A 24,684-nucleotide genomic window follows, 5' to 3' on the forward strand; every position below is an offset into this window, starting at 1 on the left:
TCCAGGAACCCGGGGAGCTCAGAAATGTAAATGTGGCGCCGAGGCCTCTGAAGGAGGCCCTTCAGCGCTGCAGGAGAGCGCCTCTCAGACTTTATTTATTGTCTGTGCATCCCTGATTGCTGATTACCTACAGCTGCCACCAATTTAGCCGCAGCTCAAACAGTGGAGGTCGCAGCAACATCCAATAGGGTTGATTGACTGTGGGGCTCGACTGCGCATCACACACATATTTGGATATATTCTGATAGGATGGAAAAGGAAATTAAAATGAAAACGGTACCAAATGTGGCCCCTTCTGCTGCTTGACTTTAGTCACTGAGGTTGAATCGGAATACAGATTCACCACCGCCGGTTACAACTGCACAACTACCGTGACGTGTCTGAAGGGTATCGCCATTCCCCCCCCCCCCCCCCCCCCCCCCCTCTAAAGGAAATCAATTCAAATTCGACATTGAAATTCATGGTAAAAACAGATCCTCGCGTGACTTTCTCTTTTCGTTGGCTCACACATGTTCACCCTCACCCCCTCGACCTCCCCCCTACCCACACCCACCCCAACCCCCCCCCATCCACACACCTCCTCCTACGAGCTCGGCCCGGCTGTGGGCACCCAGGGAGTGATGACGGGGCGTTTGGATAATAAGCCGGTTCTCCCCCGCTGGTACCGGTGGAGCAGACCGCTGTTTATCCAACTGGAATGCTCATTTGTACATGTTCGCTGACCCGCGCCTCTCCCCACCCCGTAGGCTGCACAGTGTCGGCCGGTGTGCCCGTACATGTACAAGCATGTGTGTGCGTGTGTGTGTGTGTGTGGGTGTGGGTGTGGGTGTGTGTGTGTGTGTGTGTGTGTGTGTGTGTGTGTGTGTGTGTGTGTGTGTGTGTGTGTGTGTGTGTGTGTGTGTGTGTGTGTGTGTGTGTGTGTGTGTGTGTGTGGGTGTGTGTGTGTGTGTGGGTGTGTGTGTGTGTGTGGGGGTGTTGTGTTATGCATGTGCGCTTGTGCGTGTTGCGTTTGTGTCGGAGAGACATGGAAAGGAGGCCGACTAGGAATGTCATCTCCAAAATAAGAAATAAAAAGGGGCCATGGGGAGACCTGCCCCCTCTTTAGAGGATGACTGATGATGACAACTCAGAAAGCAATTCACACAGAATGTCAGCCCAGCCACGAGGTCAAAGGCAATCATGCCCGCCGTGCTTTCTGTGTGTGTGTGTGTGTGTGTGCGTGTGTATGTGTGTGTGTCGAGGGGAGTTATAATGTGCAAGGAACAAGACACGTACGCACACATGTGCAAACGCATAATCAACACTCACAGATTTGCACTCAGAATGTGTCTGCTCATTGACAGATGAGGATTTGCCAAATTGATATGTCTCTCTTTTTAGTTTTCTATTAATCCATCCAATTCGTTTTACTGAGCTAACCTGTCTCTGATGTAATGGGGAGTAAGCTCGCAAGTGCTAGCTACGAGCCAGTTTTTACAGACTACATCTCACAATCTGTGATTCCCATGAAATTTTACTTTGATTAAGAGAATTTGGTATTGTGTCACAAACTACGAAAAGCCCTGCTGACTATTTAAATGCTGTTATTAGTCAAGTGTCTAAAGTTAAGATTGAATCATCCTTTTGTTTAATGATTCACTTCGTTCGCTTTGGTTTCCCCTTAATCTCGCAGCAGTCACCGGCTCACTTGGATGCATTGCTTAGGTCAGCTGCTTCATCAACACTAGTGCAGTATATGGAAACTCTTTTCCCTCCCAGCGAAGGCCCTGGCTGTGTGAGAACAGCGAGCCAGTAGGCCAACGAGAGAGAGCTGTGAAACATACAACATAATAATGGATGTGTCCGGGTTTAAGGCCAAAGCGCAGGGTATTAATCATCGGCGCGTCCTCTGTGTTTTACAGAACGTTTTTTCAATTCTTTCGCAGTGCATGTTCAAGATCAAAATGTTTAAATTTGTTTATGGATAGGAAACCTATAGGGTTTCTCCTGTTATTCCATAAACCTGCTAAGTCTCTGCTTGCTCTCTCTCTCCCTCTCTCTCTGTCTCTATGTCTCTCTCTCTATGTCTCTCTCTCTGACTCTCTCTCTCTGTCTCTCTCTCTCTCTCTCTCTCTCTCTCTCTCTGTCTCTCTGTCTCTCTGTCTCTCTCTCTCTCTCTCTCTCTCTCTCTCTCTCTCTCTCTCTCTCTCTCTCTCTCTCTCTCTCTCTCTCTCTCACAGGGAGAATGTGGAAACTTCATCCGTCTGATTGAGCCCTGGAACCGGACCCACCTGTATGTGTGTGGGACGGGGGCCTACAACCCCATCTGCACCTACGTGGACCGGGGCCGCAGGTCCCAGGTAACTCAAGACTCAGGAGTGCGTCCGTGGAGACGTCTTTGACCTTTGCCCTGTCCTGCTTTGAACACAATATCTTTCAATCAATCCCCGGGGGGTCCTCCGCAATCTGCTTCTTGCTCTTCGGTTTCATTGGCTGCAGGTTTATTTATTTTTCTTCATCTTACATCTGTCCTTGGCTTGCATCGAGTCCCGTTGGGTCCAGACTAGAGGTCTTTAAGGAGGCGGTCACTCGGTTTAAATAGATGTTGTCTGAATTGGGCATTTTGCTTCCATTCACGGGGACTGAGGTCATCTTGGCCACACTCGCGATACCTGTGAGATTTTCCGTCGAGCCTTCTCGGTCTCTGCTCAGTTGGCTTCGGGGTGTTCCATCCCCCTAGGCCGTGTAAGCAGCGTACTATTAATGTGAGCAGTGATTCACACAGATATGTGATATGCTTTTTGTTAGATTTTCAATTCCATCACATGGTCCTGAGACACCCTGGTTCCTCCACGCTGACCGGTGTATCCTCTGGAGCGACCCAGGCAGTCGGTCCGGAGACCGGTGTCTCTGGACCGACTGCCTGGGTCACTGTCTCTGGAGCAGCCCAGAGATCGGTGTCTCCGGAGCGACCCCGGCCCTGAGCGCCGTAGCGTCCGTACCACAGGGCGTCTGCTCAGGCTCCCTGTCATTTCCACCCACTTGCAATTAGTGAGCCGGCTAAGCACCGCCTCGGAGAGCGAAGCGGAACACCGGTCGTATCCCCCCGCTGGGGACGGCACGCTGACAGGATACGTAAAGCATAGCCCGCCGGCCACACACACACACACACACACACACACACACGCACACACACACACACACACATACACACACACACACGCACATGCACATGCACACAGACACAGACACAGACACAGACACGTACACACACACACACACACACACACACGCATACACACACACACACACACACACACACGCACACACACACACACCCGACCCCCTCACCTGTTTCCAAGCCGCCTGTGGCTTGTCTCTCCGGCCGTCTGAGAGCCTCTGAAAGGCCATCATTACCGATGTAGCCTCTCATCCATCACCAGCCTTGTAGCTCCCCCCCTCCCTCGTTCTCTTGCTCTCCCTCTTTCTCTCGCTTTCCCTTTCTCCCTACCTTACTCCCTCACTCTTTCTCTCTCTCTCCCTGTCTTTCTCCCTCCTCTTTCTCTCTCCCTCCATCCCTCTTTCCTTCTCCCTCCTTCCCTCCCTCCCTCCCTCCCTCTCTAACTCTCTCCCTCTGTCTCTCCCTCCTTCCCTCCCTCCCTCCCTCCCTCCCTCAATAACTCTCTCCCTCTGTCTCTCCCTCCAACCCTCCAACCCTCCCTCTGTATCTGTCTCTATCTCCTTCTAAATCCCTTCCTTTTTTCTCTCTGTCCCTCTCTACCTCCCTCCCTCCCTCCCCCTCTCCCTCTGACTCTCCCTTGTCCCCTCCTTCCCTCTCTGACTCTCGCTTCCTCCCTCCTGCTCTCACTCCTTCCTTTTCTATCCCTCCCTCCCATCGTCCATCACTCCCCCCTCCCTCTGACTCACGCTTCCTCCCTCCTTTTCTATCTCTCCCTCTCTCCCTCTCTTCCTTTCTCTCCCACCCTCCCTCCCTCTCTCCCTCTCTCTCTCGCTCCACCATCCCTCCCTCTCCCGCTCTAGTCCAGCAGCCGTTCAGAGCAGCCGTTCGGAGCAGCCGTTCAGAGCAGCCCTAGCAGCGGTGTTCTCCCGGGCCCGGTCCGGTCTTCTGCCCGTTTAGTCTCAGGGCGGTTTAATGAAAGGGCTCACGTTTCAACGTAGGACGGTCTCCAGGCTCCGCACCTCCAGCCTCTTCTCCGTAGGCCAGCGAGCGACATGGCTGCGTGCCACCAATCGCTGCCTCGCGTCCGCCGTATGTAAACACAAGGGTTTGTTAGGAACTCTGCCCTTTTCGTCGTACGATGGGATTTTGCCTTTGCCCTTGAGATTTCTTTCTCAATAATTTTTTTAGGTTAAATTAAAAAGTTTGGTCATGCGCAAGTTCCTTTATTTAGTGCGAAATAAATACCAGCGAGCCCACCACATGGTATTGGAGAAGAAGTCTGAAGTAATGTCCTCCCTTCAATATGATTGTTCTTTCTGCTGTTAATGTGATTATATGTTCATGTCCTACTATTGTTGGATGCCATTGATTGCTTATTTTAACAGTTAAAAGCCCTGAAAGGAGTTTATTGCCATTCTTGATTAAGCTATCTAACCACATAAGAGGATTAAGTGAAGAATTTATATTTCTATGTACTGAACCCAAATGTTTATGATCCCTGTGACCTTTTGGTCAGATTCCCACCACATGTCACGGGATAATTAATGTCAGACAGACTGTAAGAGCAACAGCACATAGTTATTGATACAGAATAAACACTAAACATCTGTCCTACGAACCACCGTTCATAGGACGTTGGTCACTTTCATCTATGAAAAAATAAGGGAATTTGTCGCAACTACTTATCCAAGCTGTGGAAAATGTGAATCTTTATAGAAGGAATGACTTCCACCGAATTTCCTGCGAAGGGCTTTTATCCTCTCTTTCAATAACATCCACCCCTTGTTTGTTCCTTGTGTTTGCGTCTGTGACTCTAAGGCATGGCATGCTTCTCCACCTAACTACCAGCTTGAGCCTTGTAGAGCTGTAAATAAACCATTGCTGTACACACGCTCACCACGTCACTACTTCATGGCTGCCCACCGTTGCTCTCTTCTGCAGTCACTTTTCAAAAGGACTCATCGCTTCCAGTTATATCTTCTCTGTGTTCCCTTTCTCATCTGCTTCACCGTAAAAGGCTTTCTGGACTTTTATTTTGTACTGATTATTCTCCCATCAGTGTGTCCGTGTGGAGAGCCTCTCTGGGTGGGCTGCTGAGAGGGGGGGTGGCCTCAGGCTGTCGGGTACGGCTTGAAGCAGGGCTCTCAGTAATTGGACGGCCCGCTGTGCCATGTGTCTTGTTCATAGGGCTCCCTCCACCTTCAGAACCCCCAGTCTGGAAGCAGAACCAATCGCGCGGCCGACTCCAGCTCCACGGCAGGCCCTGTGGAGGCACAGGTGGGCTGCCAGGAACCGCCAGAACGGCGCCCGCCTCTCACATTAGCCAATCACACAGATGTTTCTCTAGAGGCGGATCCAACGGCCGTCAGAATCACTTCAACATTGACGCTACACGACGCACTTAAAAGACGCGATCACATTGCCCGGGCTACCGAATCACCACTTTGTCAAATTGTGAGTTTCATTGAAACGTCCGATAAAGGATTACGATCAGCAGGGCTGTGCAGACAGAGCGATGATCCTTCAACATGCTGCCAAGCTGTTTGGGTTGGTCCCGGCTAGGAACGAAGCCCTACAAAACACTGGTGGATGAGTCCAGCCCCGCCAAAGCTCACAGCCATCAAAGCATTCAATATTTTTACTAGTCCTTCTTAACCGCGATTAAGCGACGAATAGAAATACCGGAGACTGATGTCGAGTCAAGCAGTTGTTTTGCTTTAGCCTTCGGTCAGACATTTTCCAAGAGGTTAAGTAGAGTGCTCGCTGTCAGTGTGCGGCGTCTCTTGAAGCCTCAGACAACGCAGACTCCCCAACGCACCCCGAGGAGAGAGTGTTGACACAGACGCTGAGCATGTCCCGCTCATCTGTCGAGAGACGGCGTCCAATCGCGGGCCACGAACAGCAAAAGCATGCCGACGGGGAACTTAAACCGTAATGGCTGCCCCCCACCCCCCCCACCCCCCGCGTATGTCAGGACCACGCTGATGTCACTCTACCCCTCAACCCCTAATGGATGTCATTGTGTATCTGTTGATGGCTCTACAATAGCAGTACCCCCCCCCCCCACCCCTGTCCCCGTAACCTCTCTCTCTCTAGCTGTCTCCCAATTGAGCACATTGTCCATGTGAAACGCCATCGCTGCCTTCGGAGTACCGCATGTAGGGTGTAACAATGTATTGTTAAATCAAATGCAACAACGCAATAATTGACTTGAAGTGGGTCCAGTAACAACAGTAACATCGAACCGTGCGCTGTGTATGATATCTAACAAAAGTGATGAAACGGTGGAAAAGTAGTTGAATTATTAATGATTTTTTCTCCGAATCCTTTGCCGTTTCAGCAATACATATTTCGTCTAGAGCCAGGCAAAGTGGATTCTGGGAAAGGCAAATGTCCGTACGACCCCAAACTCAACAGTGTCTCAGCATTGATTAGTAAGTACCTTTTTTTTCTCCACTTTCTCTGCACAGGCACTTTTGAGAGGCTTCCTTACCGTAAAACTAGGCAAGTTTCTAGTACTTTCCAGTCAGCCCCGGTCCCAAAGGGCTATTCCTCACAAAAATTATTCACTGGTCTCTGCATAGACCAACGGGGTCTTATTGATTCAGATCAATTCTCCTTAAGAGGGAATAACTTTAGTCTGCAAGAAAATCGTAATCATTTGTTGTTAAGAGTTGGAGCAATGTTTCAACAAACCACGGAAAACTGGATTATCTTTTATGTAACACTATACTTTGAAACCAGGGCCAATTCCTTTATTATTTATTTTATATTGAATCATTTCATTGTGGTTGAATCATGTTGGGATGGCCGACTTTTGCTGTGTTATTTTCTCTTGCTTTTAACGGTGGATCAAATTGAATGATGGACTTAGAAGTGTTGTGAAGTTAAGTGTGCTCACAGTGGGTGGTCCGGCCTGTCAGCAGCAGCTTGCAGGTGGTCACAAAAGGCTGTAGACCAACGACCTTCAGCACTGTGTGTGTGTGTGTGTGTGTGTGTGTGTGTGTGTGTGTGTGTGTGTGTGTGTGTGTGTGTGTGTGTGTGTGTGTGTGTGTGTGTGTGTGTGTGTGTTTGTGTTTGTTTGCACTTGCATGCGTGTGCGTGCGCACGTGTGTGTGGTCTGTGCGTGCACCCTTGTGTGTGTGTGTGTGTGTGTACGTTAGAGAGAGAGAGATATTGAGCTAGATTGAAAGAGAAATCCCTCTGTTGTGCCATGCCATATGTGCTTAGTTCCAGCTGACTTGAGCAAAGCTAACATGCTAAATATACACTTTGCAATTCGGCCGCCGCAAATCACCGCTGTAAATACCAGGACCAGCTCTCATTGGCCTATATTTATTAGTAGTAGTAGTAGCAATAGTAGTAACAGTATTAACGTTTGTGTTTTATCTCATTATTTCACCTGCAGACACATCGTTAGTCATCGCATTGTTCTAGATTATTAAGACGAATCACACCTGCTTCACTAATTAGAGACCAATAAACAGAGGCTATTAATTTGATGATGGAAGCTGCCTCACACACATCCTTCCCTCTGTGCGCCAGATGGAGAGCTGTACGCTGGGGTGTACATCGACTTCATGGGCACCGACTCGGCCATCTTCCGCACGCTCGGGAAGCAGACTGCCATGAGGACCGATCAGTACAACTCCAGATGGCTGAACGGTACTTCTCCCACCCAGCTCTCTTTACGGCCATTGATCTCCCCTCAGTCTGCCTCATCATTGTCAATGGATCACGTCTCTATCGTGTTTCACGTCCACTTTGACCTGAGTGGGGTTTGAGTACACACGGTTACCCTGACACGTTTGTCTCTCGATGTGGCCCGTCCCTCGCTCTGTCTTTCTCCCCCCTCTCCCCCCCCCCTCGATCCCTCCCGCGTCCTGTCCGTCGATATCTTCTGGCCCCTCTGAGTACGCAGAGAGAACCGGTGGCTTTAATGGATGTTTCCCGAGTCAACGTCAATGCTAATGGAGACAGATCGCGGCGCTAGCGCTGTAGCCGCCGCGAGCTAATGATGAACCATGATTGTCAAAGTGTTTTAAAGGTTGGAAGGGCGTGTTTTTCTTTTTGGGGGGCGGGGGGGGGAGGGGGATGGAGCAACTGGCACATCAATCACACGCCCAAACACACGCACGCACACACACACACGTACCCTCAGCCCCCCCTTACCACCGCCTGGGTCCCACATTTTCCCTTTTGGCTCTGTTGCCCGGACAACGGCTCCCCAGTGGAGCTCCTCTAGGATCTGGACACCTGAGTCCTGCTACATATAGTAACCGTGTGGACTCATCATGTCCCCCAACACACACACACACACACACACACACACACACACACACACACACACACACACACACACACACACACACACACACACACACACACACACACACACACACACACACACACACACCAAGACAGACCCCAAGACACACACACCAACACCCCCAGACACACACGCACACACCAACACAGACCCCCAGACACACACACACACACACACACACACACACACACACACACACACACACACACACACACACACACACACACACACACACACCCACACACACACACACACCAACACAGACCCCAAGACACACACACGCCAACACCCCCAGACACACACGCACACACCAACACAGACCCCCACACACACACACACACACACACACACACACACACACACACACATACACACACACACACACGCACACACACACACACACACACACCAACACACCAACACAGACCCCCAGACACACACACACACACACACACACCAACACAGACCCCCAGACACACACACACCAACACCCCCAGACACACACACACACACACCAACACAGACACACACACACCAACATAGACCCCCAGACACAGACACACACACACTCTCACACGTGTACACACTCGTGCACACACATATGCAGACACACACGCATAAACACACACACACACACTAGCACAAACACACTTGCACACACACACACACACACACACACATGTAACACAAACACACACACATACACACACACACACACACACACACATGTAACACACACACACACTCTCACACGTGTACACACTCGTGCACACACATACGCAGACGCACACGCATAAACACACACACACACACACACACACACACTAGCACAAACACACTTGCACACACACACACACACACACACACACACACACACACACACACACACACACACACACACACACACACATGTAACACAAACACAAACACATACACACACACACACACACACATGTAACACACACACACACACACACACACACACACACACATACACTGACCCATGATGCAAACACGCCGCGCAAAAACCCACACAAACACACACACACACACACACACACGTGTGAACACACGCACCCCTCCCCCTCCACCATGTTCTGGCGCTCCCCCATGTGGCCTTCTGGTCGGGGGCAGCGGGGTGCAGCACCCAGGGCGCGGGGTCCAGCCGTGACCTACTAAGTCAGCCGGCGGGAGAGGATCCCTGCTGCCGTATTGACTGCTGTAACCGGGGACAACATAATGAAGGGCATTCAAAATGGCTCCTGGGCTCTCAGGCCAACCATTGTCCCGATACAACAATTAGCCCCATTCTTTTTTTCTCTCCCCACATTCATTCAGTCAACCAGTGAGCCATGCTGGTTCATTCAATCATTCATTCATTCATACAAGGCAGTTCAGCCAGTTATGTCTTCCGTTGTCTTTCTGTCCCTCTTCCATTCCTCAGCCCTTTCTGTCTGTCTTTCCTTTCTATCATTCTTTCTTCCTTCTTTTCTGTCTGTCTACCTGCCTGTTTCTGTGTGTGTGTGTGTGTGTGTGTGTGTGTGTGTGTGTGTGTGTGTGTGTGTGTGTGTGTGTGTGTGTGTGTGTGTGTGTGTGTGTGTGTGTGTGTGTGTGTGTGTGTGTGTGTGTGTGTGTCTGGCACCTCTGCTCTGAAGCACCACTCACTCTGAACCTGCTTCTTGTTGCTCCCTTCCAGACCCCACGTTCATCCACGCACACCTCATCCCAGACAGCACGCAGAAGAATGACGATAAGCTGTACTTCTTCTTCCGGGAGAAGTCGTCAGAGATGGGCCAGAGTCCCATGGCCCAGGCCAGGATAGGCCGGATCTGCCTGGTGAGTTCTGATTAATTATAACTACTACCGGGTTAAAGCATGTACCATAAAGGCCCAGTCCTGATCACAGTGACCCGGCTTGGAGTCCTGTCCGTGGTCCTTGGCTACATGTCCTCCCCTATATCTCCCATACCTTCCTAACTATCTCACTCTATAATGATGCATAAAAAATGCAAAAATTAATCTTAAAAAATTAATTAACTTCTGCAACTCAAGATGTAAGAGAGTACTCTAAATAAGCCACATTTGAGCTTGACTTTGTGAGGGTGTCCATATGGCAGAAAGTTAACATCCCTCCAGGAATACATCAACACCAGACGAATGGATATCTTTTTTTTAAAATCCTCACTTCTCCACTGCACAACATCATGCACCACCCTAAGAGGTAGTCCCCCTGTCCGTCACCAGCCACCTCGTGTTTCCATCACAACCTCCAGGAATGTGTTCTTCCAGTAAACACGTTGCCCAGAATAGACAGAGTTAAGGAAAACAATGTCGGGTACCTGTAGAGATACAAGCAGAAAACTGTAAAAATAGAGTTTTTCTTTATTTGAATGTCACAGTTCATCTGCACCCCTGCAAAGCAAGCAGTTTATTTGCAGCTGAGAACGGTTGAATCTCCGCTGCGTGTGTGCGTGTGTGTGTCAGCGTGTGTCAGTGTGTTAAGAGTTCTGCTCCATTAATCGTTCTCCCTCGGCGTCATTTTCCGAGCGGCCAGTCGAAGTTTGGCCCGGCTCTCGGACGCACTCGCCAAGTCCCCACACAGGTTTATTAACATTTCGTTAACACGGATCTCTCCTCTGAGCCCGTCCAGGCCAGTGAATCAAGCAGCTGCTGTCACCCCCTGGGTGAATCAGTTCACTACGAGATGTATATGTGTGTGTGTGTGTGTGTGTGTGTGTGTGTGTGTGTGTGTGTGTGTGTGTGTGTGTGTGTGTGTGTGTGTGTGTGTGTGTGTGTGTGTGTGTGTGTGTGTGTGTGTGTGTGTGTTCATTCATTCGTGTGTGTGTGTGTGTGCAAATAAAAACACGTGGTGTGCGTTGCCTTTCCCTGCAGAACGACGACGGGGGCCACTGCTGTCTGGTGAACAAGTGGAGCACGTTCCTGAAGGCCCGACTCATCTGCTCGGTGCCCGGGGCGGACGGCATCGAGACGCACTTCGACGAGCTCCGTGAGTCTGCGCTCTGTACTGACTCAACGTTTCCCTGCGCCTTAGCCACCACGGTTACGCCAGCGTCGGATGTGTCTCCGTACGTAGATAAACACATCTGTAGAAGTTTTTCGGGACATTTATGTTGTCCTCTCTGTTGACCGAACAGAGTCAGCGGGATCACGCCTGATGGATTGCTTTCCCATAGGGCTGCGCTTCCCGAGATGTTATTGAACTGTTTCCAATTATAATCTATTTTCATTCCTCTCGGGAAAGAATCACTTTGTTTTGATTTTTGGAATCCAAATATTTGTAACGTAGCTGAGCTGTTGCAGGGATGGACCGAGTTAGGGAGAGTTAGCTCCAGGCTGGTACTAACCTGAAAGAACAAAGGTTTCACTTTCACTTTAATCTCGAAACCTCTGGAACAACAAGAATGCAAAACAACATGTCTGGAAGGAGTTTAAAGAGGTGGAAAATAAATACATGAAGGAGGAGGATGAAAACTGTTGATATTCTTTCGAGCCTGGGGCCAAGACTTGTCGCAATGGTAATCTCACCACGGACTCTCAGGCCGCGAGCCGTGCTTCCTGTATCGTATTCTCCTCACCCCAACATGGTGCTATGTCTGCTGCTTGGTCTGCTGCTAATGCGAGAGAAACAGAAGAGAGACCACCCATAGGGATAAAGAGAGATGGTAGAGGTGTGTGTGTGTGCAAGCAGGGGGTGGTGGTGGTGGTGGTGGTGGTGGTGGTGGTGGTGGTGGTGGTGGTGGTGGTGGTGGTGGTGGTGGTGGTGGTGGTGGTGGTGGTGGTGTTGGTAGTGGCATTGTTGTTGGTGGTGATTGTGATTGTCAAGGTGGTGGCGGTGGTGTTGGAGATTTTGAAGGTGAAGAGGGTGGAGGTGTCTGTGGTGTTAGTGGTGGTGTCTGTGGTGTTAGTGGTGGTGTCTGTGGTGTTGGTGGTGGTGGTAATTGTGATGTTGAAGATGGTGGGGGTGTGTGTGGTGTTGGTGGTGGTGATGATTGTGATGGTGGTGAAGGTGGTGTTGGTGGTGTTGATGAAGATGTGTAGTGAAAACCTGTGCCAAACCTGTGTAATGAATAGAGCCTTCAAGGGGGCTGCCTCGTCATCACTCTGGCACCCTGGGGTGCAGTCGACTCCCTGCCTGCGTCCATCACTCACAGACGGAAACAGACCGAGAAATTGGTTTCAGGCACGACTCAGGAACCCTGTCCTCTCTGACTGTGCTAGTTCTAGTTTCCTATTTCAAATGGGTGCAGTTGGTGCTTGATACATATTGTTTATAAATATTCAATATTACTCCTTAGAAGAAGATTACGGTGGAAAGGTTGTAATGTTTTTGTAATCTTTTTACAACAAGGTTTGCTTGTGAGCTCCGTTGTTGTAGGTAACAACTCTAAGAGAATCCATGTGGGAATGTCAGAGTGCCGTTGAGGAGCTTCTTCTCCCCGGCTCCGTTCGTTGCAGCGTGGGTAGTCTGAGAGCCAGTGGCGTAACAAGGCAACGACGGGCCCGTATGCAGGATGTTCAAGGCGGGCCCCCCCCCCCCCCCCCCGGGGGGCTTCGTTATGATTGTTGACGGGGGGGGGGTTCGTTATGATTGTTGAGGGGGGGGGGGGGGGGGGGGGGGGGGGGGGGGGGGGGAGCGATTGTTGACGGGGGGGGGGGGGGGGGGGTTCGGGAGCTATTGTTGACGGGGGGGGGGGGGGGGGGGGGGTATGGGAGCAATTTTTTTTTTTTTTTTTTTTTTTTTTTTTTTTGGGGCCCCTGATTGGCCCGGGCCCGTACGCGCCCGCATACCCTGCTTACCGATAGTTACGCCACTGCTGAGAGCAGAAAGGGTTCTTCTTGGACCTACGCTGCTGACTCTTGAGAGGGGGGCAGCCAGTGTGTTGCTGCTGACCGGGTCCCCCATGCCCCGCCACCGCAAGGGGTCCCGGGGAAATGATCCATGTCTCCAGTTGTTACTGCCGCGGGATGGAGCACAGGCCTATGCTTCAGTAACAAGAGGCTCCAGGAGGGGACCAGGAGTAGATACAGATGTTGAGGAAGGTTGGGGGGGGTTCAGGGAGGACGCATCCCAGTCGTTTACCCAGACAGAGAAGTGGAGCTCACAGAAAGTCCCAAGAAATAAAAAGGATAAAAAATAAAAAGGGTAGAAAAAATATGAGGTAGGATGTAGTCTGTCAGAGGGAATGATCATTTATGTCAGCGCGATTCTCATTCCCCTTCTGAAATGCATCCATGGGGGAAATGTTCCCCTTTTTGGTTCTCAAGTTCCCCCGGTTCCCGTCGGCGTGCATGTGAGGATAATACGGTTCCTTCCTGCTGGTGGTTTTCCTCCGGTACGAGGCTTGTGTTTGGGTTTTTAAGCCACACTGCTCATTAAGCAAACAGAACGACTCAGATTATATATCATTCCCAGTCTGACAGTTTGTCTGTCAGACTGTTTGTCTGCCTGCCTGTATGTCGGCCAACCTGCCTTGTCGGTCTGTCCGCGTGCTTCTTTCTGTCTGTCGATAAAGGCTGTCTAGCTGTCTTCTGTATTCACTCACCTCAGCATAATTCCCATCCAGTGAGGAGTGTCTACAGAGCACACTGCTGCCTGTGTGTTCCAACCTGATACCCAAAGGCCCTCAGGGAATCTCCGTAGGATCTGACACATCACAAAAACAGGGAATAGAATGGTGCAACTTGTTCCAGTTCTCTCCTGGATTATCTTCTCCCTCTGCCCGTCCTGTCAGCGTGTCGCCAGGAGCCCTGTCAGACTGGCGTCAGATGGCTTATGAATCTCCGCTGGCTCCGCCAAAAGCAGACTCCCCGTATTGTCTGCGGCCGTCATCTGTCACGTTGACAACCTGACGAATGAGATGAGCGTTTTCTTGCAATTGTATTTAAAAAAAAATCATGGATTTCAACAATGTTTTCTCCCTGTATAAACGGTATATTTGTAGCCCAGAATGTACCTCTCGACACAAGCAGGGTAGTGTTAGCCGTCCTCTTGTCAGGACTGAGTTACACTCAGGAGGATAGATCGGGTTCCTTCCTCAGACGCTCCGAAAAACAAAGTAATATGCAACATTAAAGGGTCTCACGTGTCTCTTTTTATTACAGTGTGTTTTCAAAGGTATCGCTTTGCTCTGCGCTTAATTTATGACCAAGAGAAGGGCGTCCAAGTAGTCAAGGAGTTTCGTGTTGATCCTAACTATGAATCAAACAGTTGGCCGACTGCCCTTCCTTTGTTTGATTCCTCAATCTGGAGGGGAACGTGAACCAGCTGATCAGGGGCCTCTCAGGGCCCCCGCTGAAGACGTTAATCGTAGATTCACTTTCAACGGGGAATCCGTTAAGCTTAAGCGGTATCGCATTCAGACGCTCTACTCAAAATTGACTCAAATTTCCCTGCCATTCATTGTCTTTTGGCCTTGCACTTTCATTTCACTCTCATTATAAGCCATCATAGGATAGGACGGGTTGAGGCGCCTCATCCCTAAAGAAGGTCTGCACATGGCTGCTATTAAAGCTATGCTACAGCAAAAGTTTCCCTATCGGTCGTTTTACCCTCCGAGACAACGGAATTTCCCAGCTCAAGAGGTGTTTGGATCAGGGATCTGCGGCGAGACCGTTGAAACCGATGGCAACGCCAACACCTCAACACGCCCCCCCTCTGTAGGAACCTCTCTCGGTTCACAGAAGAGCTGGAGCTGCTCTAGACTCCCCGAGGACCGATCGAAAGCAACGACACCTCGAGCTGCTACGATGCAGAGCACAGGGACAGACCGTAACCGTGTTGTCTTCTAACCGTGTTTCCTAGGACCTGCTGTTCCTTCGATGGACTTCCAGGCTACTGTCTAAAGAAAGCGTGCTTTCAGTTCTGACCTCGCCTGACTGGCAGATACTGACCCTCTTGTCTCTCCCAGGGGACGTGTACATCCAGCCCACCCAGGACACCAGGAACCCGGTCATCTACGCGGTGTTCTCCGTCTCAGGGTAAGGTCCGCCCCCCCCCCCCCCCCCCCCCCCCCCCCCCCCCTCTGTAGCAGCACTTAAGCACCAGAGACACGCACAAGAAGGAAGCTCTTTGTGTGTTTTATGAAGGGGGGCCTATGGGGTTATGGGGGGGGCGGGGGGGGGGTCCTTCTTCCTTCTTCCTGCAGTTTGCATCCTCTTCATCTACATTCACTGAGGCTGAACCCCCCCCCCCCCTCCTCAAACAGAAGCTATATTCCATATGTTCGGACGGAAAAAACCGAGACTCCAAACCAAACAAACCACACACGATGGTTTTATCGCAGAGGAAGCCTCTCGCCTGCAAGGACCGCAGGTCGACGCAGGTGGGGGAGGAGAGAATCTGGCAGCGCACAATCAACACCCACAAAGACGCACTTTCACCAAGACCGACCGCCGTTTTACGCCCCAGCCGTAGAAAAAAAACAAGCGTCAGTGCCTCCGTGTTGTTTGAGGATGCAAAACGGACGTTTTGCCTCCTCAAACAACACGGAGGCACTGAGACTTGTTCTTTTACTACGGCTGGGGCGTAAAACGGCGGTTATTGTTGAAGCCGGGCGCACGGAGAGACTACGCTAATGACAGAGCCCTCTGACAGGCTCTGCAAACACGAGCACACACACCCACGGCATCGCGGCGTGCCCGCCTGCCCGGCGGCCCGCCTGGCGCTGGTGGTTGTGTTAATCAGGACGTGGGCGTCTGGGAGTCACCGTGTCAGACCTCATCATCGTCGTCGCCGTCACGCGAGCGCTCTCTTCAAAGCGCGGGCCCGGGGTGTAACGATGATGATGAGGGCTGTTGATGATGATGATGATGATGATGATGATGATGATGATGACGACGATGTTCATGATGATGGTGATGTTGTTCATGATGATGATGATGGTGGGGATGAGGATGAGGATTATTTTGTCATAGCGCCGTAGCTGTCTGAGGAAGTAAAAGCAAAGAGGTAGAGGGCGCTGGGATCTTTATCTTTTCCTCAGGAGGGACTCGATCACCGTGGATACCCGTTGACTTCCTTGTTGACCCCCCCTCTCTCTCTCTCTCCTCTCTCTCTCTCTCTCTCTCTCTCTCTCTCTCTCTCTCTCTCTCTCCTCTCTCTCTCTCTCTCTCTCTCTCTCTCTCTCTCTCTCTCTCTCTCTCTCTCTCTCTCTCTCTCTCCCCCCCCCCCCCCCCCCCCCCCCCCCCCCCCCCCCCCCCCCCCCACCCCCCCCCCCCCCAACAGGTCGGTGTTTAAAGGCTCGGCCGTGTGTGTCTACTCCATGGCCGACATCCGCATGGTGTTCAACGGGCCCTTCGCCCACAAGGAGGGCCCCAACTACCAGTGGGTCGCCTACACCGGGAAGATCCCCTACCCGAGGCCCGGCACTGTAGGTCACACACACACACACACACACACACACACAGTTATAACACACTCACATACACACACACACACACAGTTATAACACACTCACATACACGCACACATACACTTATAGAACACACATACACAAACACACTGTTATAATACACACACACACACACATATAACAGACATATAATACACACACACACTCACACGCATAGATATAAGGCACCAACACAGATATAACAAACCCACACATATAACACACATAGATTCACACATACACACACAAACACACACACACAGAAATAAAAAATAGAAAAACACACACACACACACACACACAGACACACATTTCACACACATAACACAAACACATTCACACTCACATAACACACACCTAACACAGTGTACACACACTCAGTACACACACACACAGTACAAACACACAAAACACGCACACACATAGACATAACACCAAAACAAATACACCCACACATCCACAATAAACATCATAAAGTGCACGCACAAACACAGTACACATACAAATAACACAGCACGCATCATGCACACACACGCAAGAAGTACACACGCAACACAGTACTGGAAATACTGTGCTGAAAGCACTGAAAATACCCAGACACACTTAATTTATTAACGTCCTGGTCCATGCAGTGTCCCGGAGGTACGTTCACCCCCAACATGAAGTCCACCAAGGACTACCCCGACGAGGTCATCAACTTCATGAGGAACCACCCGACCATGTACAACGCCGTGTACCCGGTGCACAAGCGCCCCCTGGTGGTCAGAACCAACGTGGACTATGAGTTCACCACCATCACCGTGGACCAGGTGGCCGCCGCCGACGGCAGCTATGAGGTGCTGTTCCTGGGGACAGGTCAGTGGCAAAAATACGCGCACAATATAGTTTATCATCATATAGTATATGATTTTGATCGTCACATTAAAAAAGTCAAGTCCAAAGAAATATTGATGCAGTTTATAAAGTACTGTTTTGATGTCGTCAGCTATGTTATTATGTTATTATTATTATATCCTTTATTTAACCAGGTATTAATAGTATTACCTGACCAAGATGGACAGCAGTAGGCTAAACAGTTCCAAAATAAAACACAAGACAAAAAACAAGTTCAACACTAAGTGCAATTGGGAAAATGCATTGTACTTGTAAAGTAAATGATATACCGTACACCGTTAAATGCACGCTAATAAATGATAATCCTATTTAAAAACACCAGCCTAGCTGATTGAGGAGCAATATGAGCAGCTGCGGTAAGGGAAAAGACGGTTAAGGTTCCAGTAACAGCCAGTTCAAGATTCAAGATGGTTTTATTGTCATATGCACAACAATTACAGAACAGTCGCTGGCAATGAAATTCTTTAGTCTTGGGCTCATCCAACAGTGCAATATAAGAGAACGTAAAGTTATATGAGAAACACAAGTAGGAAAGCTGAAACTTAAATAATAAAAAATAAATATAATAATAATAATAGTAATAATAATAAAAAGTAAGTGTATAAGAGGAACACAAGTAGGAGAGCAGGGACCTAAATGCAAAACGAAACAAATGTAAAATGTAGACAGACGTGTTTATCCAGATATCGACTGGTATAAAGTGGCAAGTTATAAAGTGTCATGGTGGTGAGCTAAGTAGCAGTTGTTGATGCTTCGTGTCTCATGGTGTTGCTCCAGACCGGGGAACGGTCCAGAAGGTCATCGTCCTGCCCAGGGACGACCTGCTGACAGAGGAGCTGGTGCTGGAGGAGGTGGAGGTCTTCAGGGTCAGTCTGCGTCTCCTTGTCCTCACGGCCCGAGGCCAGCATTCAGTAAATAAAACCATATCTAGGGAACTAATGTGAAGCGTCTCTGCAGGTACCCACCCCGATCACCAGCATGAGGATCTCCTCCAAACGGGTAAGTAGCCTCACATTAACTAGTCTAGATTATTAATAGTCTCACATTAACTAGTCTATATTATTAATAGTCTCACATTAACTAGTCTATATTATTAATAGTCTCACATTAACTAGTCTATATTATTAATAGTCTCACATTAACTAGTCTATATTATTAATAGTCTCACATTAACTAGTCTATATTATTAATAGTCTGACATGGACTAGTCTATATTATTAATAGTCTCACATTAACTAGTCTATATTATTAATAGTCTGACATGGACTAGTCTATATTATTAATAGTCTGACATGGACAAGTCTAGATTATTAATAATAGTCTCACACAAACTAGTCTAGATTATTAATAGACTCACATGGACTAGTCTAGATTATTCATAGTCTCACATGGACTAGTCTAAATTATTGGTAGTCTGACAGGAACTATTCTAGATTATTAGTAGTCTCACATGAACTAGTCTAGATCATTAATAGTCATGCATTAACTTGTCTAGATTATTAGTAGACTGACATGGATGAGTCTAGATTACTAATAGACTCACACAAACAAGCCTATATTTTATTACAGTCGGACATGGACTAGTCTATATTATTAATAGACTCACATGAACTAGTCTAGATTATTAAAAGACTGACATGAACTAATCTAGATTCTTAATAGTCTAGATCATTAATAGTTTCATACGAAATAGTCCAGATTATTAGTAGTCTAGATGATTAAAAGTCTCACATGAACTAGCCCAGGTTATGTACAGCGTACAGAAGGTCACCCACCTGGGGTCTATGACCAACGAGGTGTCAGGGTACACTCCTCTGATGGCCTCCGTGCCCTCTCTGCAGCAACAACTGTACGTGGGCTCCGTGCTGGGCGTGACCCACCTGGCGCTGCACCGCTGCGACGTGTACGGGGAGGTGTGTGCCGACTGCTGCCTGGCCCGGGACCCCTACTGCGCCTGGGACGGCAAGACCTGCTCCCGGTACTCGGCGTCCCAGAAGAGGTGAGCACCGCCGTAGTGCAGACAATAAACGGACCGCAAACCCCCAACGACGGATAGCGTGAGGAATGAGTGCAAACGGGTACGATTCGTAAACCTAGTAAATGAGTAAAAACGTTTTAACAATAAAGAAATCACTATGAATTCACTATTTAATACTACTTAAAAAAAAATCTCAATTATAAAATTAATCAATTCTAGAGTGCTCAATTCTAAATTAATTTACGTAACAAATACGAATAAGAAAGACGCCAGTTCTCATTATCCCCTGGGTTCTCTCACTGATATAACGGCCGCTCGTTTGTCCCATGCGCGTGAAGTTAAACACGTTATTCTCGACTGTTGATCTGACCCCTCTAGACGCAGCCGACGGCAGGATGTGAAGTACGGAAACCCCATACGCCAGTGCAGGGGCTACAACTCCATCGGTAAGGTGGAGCACCCCAGCACCCCAGAAATATGGTTTCCATAGTAACCGGCACTGTTCACACACAGTTCAGGATTGGTGTCGTCTCTGTGTTTGCCTTTCACCCGTCCTCTGGTGTTACTAACGGGACTGGGATGTGCGTTGCTAGGCAATAAGAACACGCTGGAGACGGTGCAGTACGGGGTGGAGGGCAGCACCACCTTCCTGGAGTGCCAGGCCCGGTCTCCCCACGTGTCCCTCAAGTGGCACCTGCAGAGGGAGAACAGCGACCGCAGGAAGGAGGTGGGAGGAGCTCCACGCACACACACGCGCACTCACGCAGGCATGCACATACAAACACAGGACCGCTCACACTCATACACCCACCCAAAGGACTAGTCACACAAACACACACACACACACACACACACACACACACACACACACACAACACACACACCACACACCACACACACACACACACACACACACAGGACCGCCCACACACACACACCCATAGGACCCGCTGGATTAGTCACACACGCGTACACACACTGACCCGCTGCACCGGTCACACACACAAATACTTGGAAGTTTTAATTTAGTCCTAGTTTTTTACCACAGCATTTCGAAGTAAAAATAAATTAGCTTCGGGATTTCTTTAAGAGGTCTGATTGGATTTGATTCCACAACAATTATCAGATTCAAATCTCCATGTCACTACGTTAACGTTCAGCCTGTGTGAGCAAAGAAACTGTCCAAAAATCAACACGTGCCATTTCTGCTGACACACTGTTACGAATCACCACGTATTACCACACGATCTCCAGGGAAGCCCCCCCCTAAAGCCCCCTAAAGCCCCTCTCCCCCCTCCCCCCCCAGATCCGCTCGGAGGGCCGGGTGCTGAAGACGGAGCAGGGCCTGCTCATCCGCTCGCTGCAGGGCTCCGACAGCGGCGTGTACCTGTGCACGTCCACCGAGAAGAACTTCAAGCACACGCTGGTGAAGCTGCAGCTGGTGGTGCTGTCGGGGCGCACCGTCAACAACGTGCTGGTGGAGGCGGGGGGGCCGGCGCCGCCGCCGCCCGCCGCTGCAGTCCAGCGCCTGGACGCCCAGCGCCGGCCAGTACAAGGACCTGCTGACCATCCTGAGCCAGCCCGAGATGGGCCTCATCAACCAGTACTGCCAGGACTACTGGCAGCTGGGAGACGGAGCCGGAGCAGGAGGAGGAGCAGGAGGAGGAGGAGGAGGAGGAGGAGGAGGAGGAGGAGGAGGAGGAGCAGGCGCGGTCCAGGAGGAAGAGGCCCCGGGGCCCAACAAGGCCAAGGGCCTCAAGGAGCTGAAGGAGCAGAAGAAGCCGCGCAACCGCCGGCACCACGACGAGGGGACCACCCCGGCCCCCGGGACATGAGGACCCCACCTCCCTGCCCCCCTGCCCCCCTGCCCCCCCCCCCAGACACACACACTCAACCCTCCCTCCCCTGAAGCTTCTCCACCACCACCACTACCACTACCCCCCCCCCCCCCCAGGGCAAGCCCGGGCCAGTCCTTCCACCCCATCTCTTTGACACCTTGTGCACAAACCCTCCTGAGAAAAGGGAAAAAAGACTCACCAACAACAAGATAGAAACTATTATAGTGGGCGAAAAGAGGTACTGCAACCGACGCCAGGCAACCGCGGCCAGGTTCCCTGTCCCCTCTGAAACATATACACAGTATTTATTGTAGGTTGTAAATACTATCTCTTTGTACTTAACTAGGTAAAAAAAAAAATTGTGAATAGGTAAATCTGTGCAAATATTGTTGTTAAGATAATATTATTGTCTGTTATTGTTTATTGCGATGTGTTATTATAATGGAAATATCTTTATGTTTTATAATTTTGGGAAACAGCAATGGTACACTTTTGGAACACATATGAGAATGTATCCACATTTGAGGAGGACGGAGCAAAATGCATTCTGGGAGGTTGTGGTTCTCATTTTGGACCACTCGACTGCTGGCAGTATTTCGTCTTTGAGTTCGAGGTCTGATCACTGGCGGAGTGATTTTATAGCTCTTCCTTAAACTGCCCTACACCGGAGGCATTAGCATGATGAACAAACGTTTTCTACGGTTCCATCCACTGGTATTTTTTGGGACATGGAAAAAAAGATGAGAGATTCCGTAGCCTGCAACCGTGAAGGAGTCTTGAGCTCGCCCAGGGGATTGCCAGGCCCTCAGTCCTGCTATGGAATAGTTTCCCAACCTGTCTTCTCTCCCCCCCCCCCCCACTTCCACAGACCCCCACGTGGTCTCGCCATCCCGCCTTTCCTGTTCAGTTGAAGTCACGCAACCTACCCAAACATCTTCCGACATCAATTGCTGTCATGTGTTTGTTTTGTTCCTATTTGAATATTACATCTTAATGTTGTATCCTTACGAAAAACGTGATCTTTGTGATAAGCTGTTTGGCAGCAAATGGATTATACCAGACAATGATCATTGCCTCTCTCTTTCTCTCTCCCCATGCGAGTTCAGAGGCTCCAGCAGACCGCTATGTGTGGATCCATCATGACAGTTTGTGTAAAATATCCCCATGACAAAAAAAAAACACAAAGCACCTTCTTCCTTCAAATTGGTAATCCCTGTTGATGTGTCGCTTGTTCAGTCAGAACTCTATTCTACAGTATGTTTCTTTAAAGCTCTCAAACCCTCGTAACGGTTTGCAGTCCTGCCCGATCCCAGCTAACGACGGGTTGTTTCGCTTCTAGTGAGGGTAGAGACCTTGAATAGATCACTGATGTCTTGTGTATTTGCTTATAGGAACACGTCACTTCACAGGACTTTTCAAAAGAGAATGCAGTTCCAACTTTACTTTTTTTCAAATGAGCCACAGACTAAACGTAGACTATGAAATAAAATGCTGTTTGTAATCAGAAACTTCCATGCAGAAGAAAACGTGTACATAAACTAAGACCACTGGGATGATTCTCAGTACCGGGAACTAAAGATAGAAACTGTGTGTGCGGGACAGAGTGGTCTAGCAGGGCATTTCCTTGTGTGCATAGCATGTACAGTGTTTGTAGGTATTTGTCCAGAATGCTACGTTAGCTGTTGATGTCAGTGGGTGTCTTTCTCGTTGCAAGAATATGGGCGTGTTGTCAATGCAAGCAGCAAGATAGCAATGGAGTGCTAAAATGCTAATGGAAAGGAAGGACAATTTTATTTTCAAAGGGGTGGTTTTAATATCTCTGTGTCTTCTCTTTTTCCGTTTACTTCTCCAAACCAGATTTACAACTGAACTCAAAAATGCGTATGTTTTTATTTTTTGTTGTTTAAGAAATCAGTGAGTTATGTATGATAAAAAAAATGCACAGTTGACGTTATTGTATTGACTTGTATAAATTACTATCTTTCATTCACCATCGATGTTGCTGACTAATAAATTAAAGCTCTATATTTTATAATTAACAGAAGTCTTCATTTACCTTACACTCAGAGGCTGTGGCTGAACCAAAACTATAGTTCAGCTTCTATTCATTAATGTTAACAATTGTATTAAATCACGCTCCATCTCTATCTAGCTGTCTGTCTCTCTCACACACACTCCCACACACACACACACACACACACACATACAGACAGTTAATTGAAATAGGTTGGATTACATTCTCCTTTCAGATTGAGATTGAGGTCAATGAGATCTGTGGGTGAAACTGCTAAGCTCTTAAAGCACTTTAAATCTCTCCCTGCAATCTTCAGTAGTCTATAATGATGTGGTGGGCAGCCCTTTGCCTCTACACTTCTTTGGCCTGAGTGCTGAATATTGAGACACAAGTACACAAGAGTGTACTTTGGGGAGCTGTTTCTGGATTCTGTATTCTCTACTCCGGGTGTAATTACTTTGGGGCTGATTAAACGCATACAAAACTTGTTATTGACCAGACCTCTTGATCATCAAGCACAGCGCGGAGCGCACTCCGGATGAATGTCAATTCCCCGCGTCAAGGCACACACTGCGTTGTGCTCTGATTGAACCCAACGTGAATGACACAGTGTCTTCCCTCACGCACAACAAGACAAACGTGATTCAACAGACACGGTGACCATCCAGGCTTGTCTTTTAAAGGCAACTCACAGTGCGGCAGACAGCTAATCCCTTGAGCCGATGTGCATCTTCTGCTGAGCACAGCAAAGTCCCTGTAAAGGTGAGCTCCTGTCCAGTGGCCACAGCCCCCGAGTCACACCTTCTTACCCCCGGCCTCCCCTCTGAAGGACCCCGTGTCCTTGCGCCCCATTGGTCAACCCGGGGTCAGGTGGCGCGGAGGATGCCCGGAATCCCTTTCCTAAGACGGGGAAAGTACCCAAACCTTCCCCTGTGTTTGTCGGAGCAGCAGTCACCGAGTGCGGCGGTTGGCCATCACTGAGAACCTGCGTCCGTTCCCGTCGTCTCGCGGGGTTTTCTTTTTGTTCTGAGCTAAGGGGCGTCGCAGCCGGGGCAGAAGG

General features: G+C 49.3%; 1 protein-coding gene across 1 annotated transcript in view; it reads left to right on the forward strand.

Annotated features, from left to right (window-relative positions):
• LOC130402340 (semaphorin-3F-like) overlaps window positions 1-21,607 on the forward strand; it is a 50,642-nt gene extending 29,035 nt beyond the window's left edge. The window contains 17 exon segments of the mRNA XM_056606490.1: window positions 2,220-2,339; window positions 5,348-5,437; window positions 6,501-6,594; window positions 7,706-7,825; window positions 10,186-10,325; window positions 11,382-11,496; window positions 15,419-15,488; window positions 16,735-16,879; window positions 17,533-17,755; window positions 18,572-18,660; window positions 18,752-18,793; window positions 19,636-19,793; window positions 20,151-20,218; window positions 20,366-20,499; window positions 21,079-21,273; window positions 21,275-21,415; window positions 21,518-21,607. Of these exon segments, the coding sequence (XP_056462465.1) occupies window positions 2,220-2,339; window positions 5,348-5,437; window positions 6,501-6,594; window positions 7,706-7,825; window positions 10,186-10,325; window positions 11,382-11,496; window positions 15,419-15,488; window positions 16,735-16,879; window positions 17,533-17,755; window positions 18,572-18,660; window positions 18,752-18,793; window positions 19,636-19,793; window positions 20,151-20,218; window positions 20,366-20,499; window positions 21,079-21,273; window positions 21,275-21,415; window positions 21,518-21,607 (2,034 nt within the window).
• The last annotated feature ends 3,077 nt before the right edge of the window (window positions 21,608-24,684 follow it).

This window comes from Gadus chalcogrammus, chromosome 13 (assembly GCF_026213295.1).
Source record: "Gadus chalcogrammus isolate NIFS_2021 chromosome 13, NIFS_Gcha_1.0, whole genome shotgun sequence".
Classification (NCBI taxonomy): domain Eukaryota; kingdom Metazoa; phylum Chordata; class Actinopteri; order Gadiformes; family Gadidae; genus Gadus; species Gadus chalcogrammus.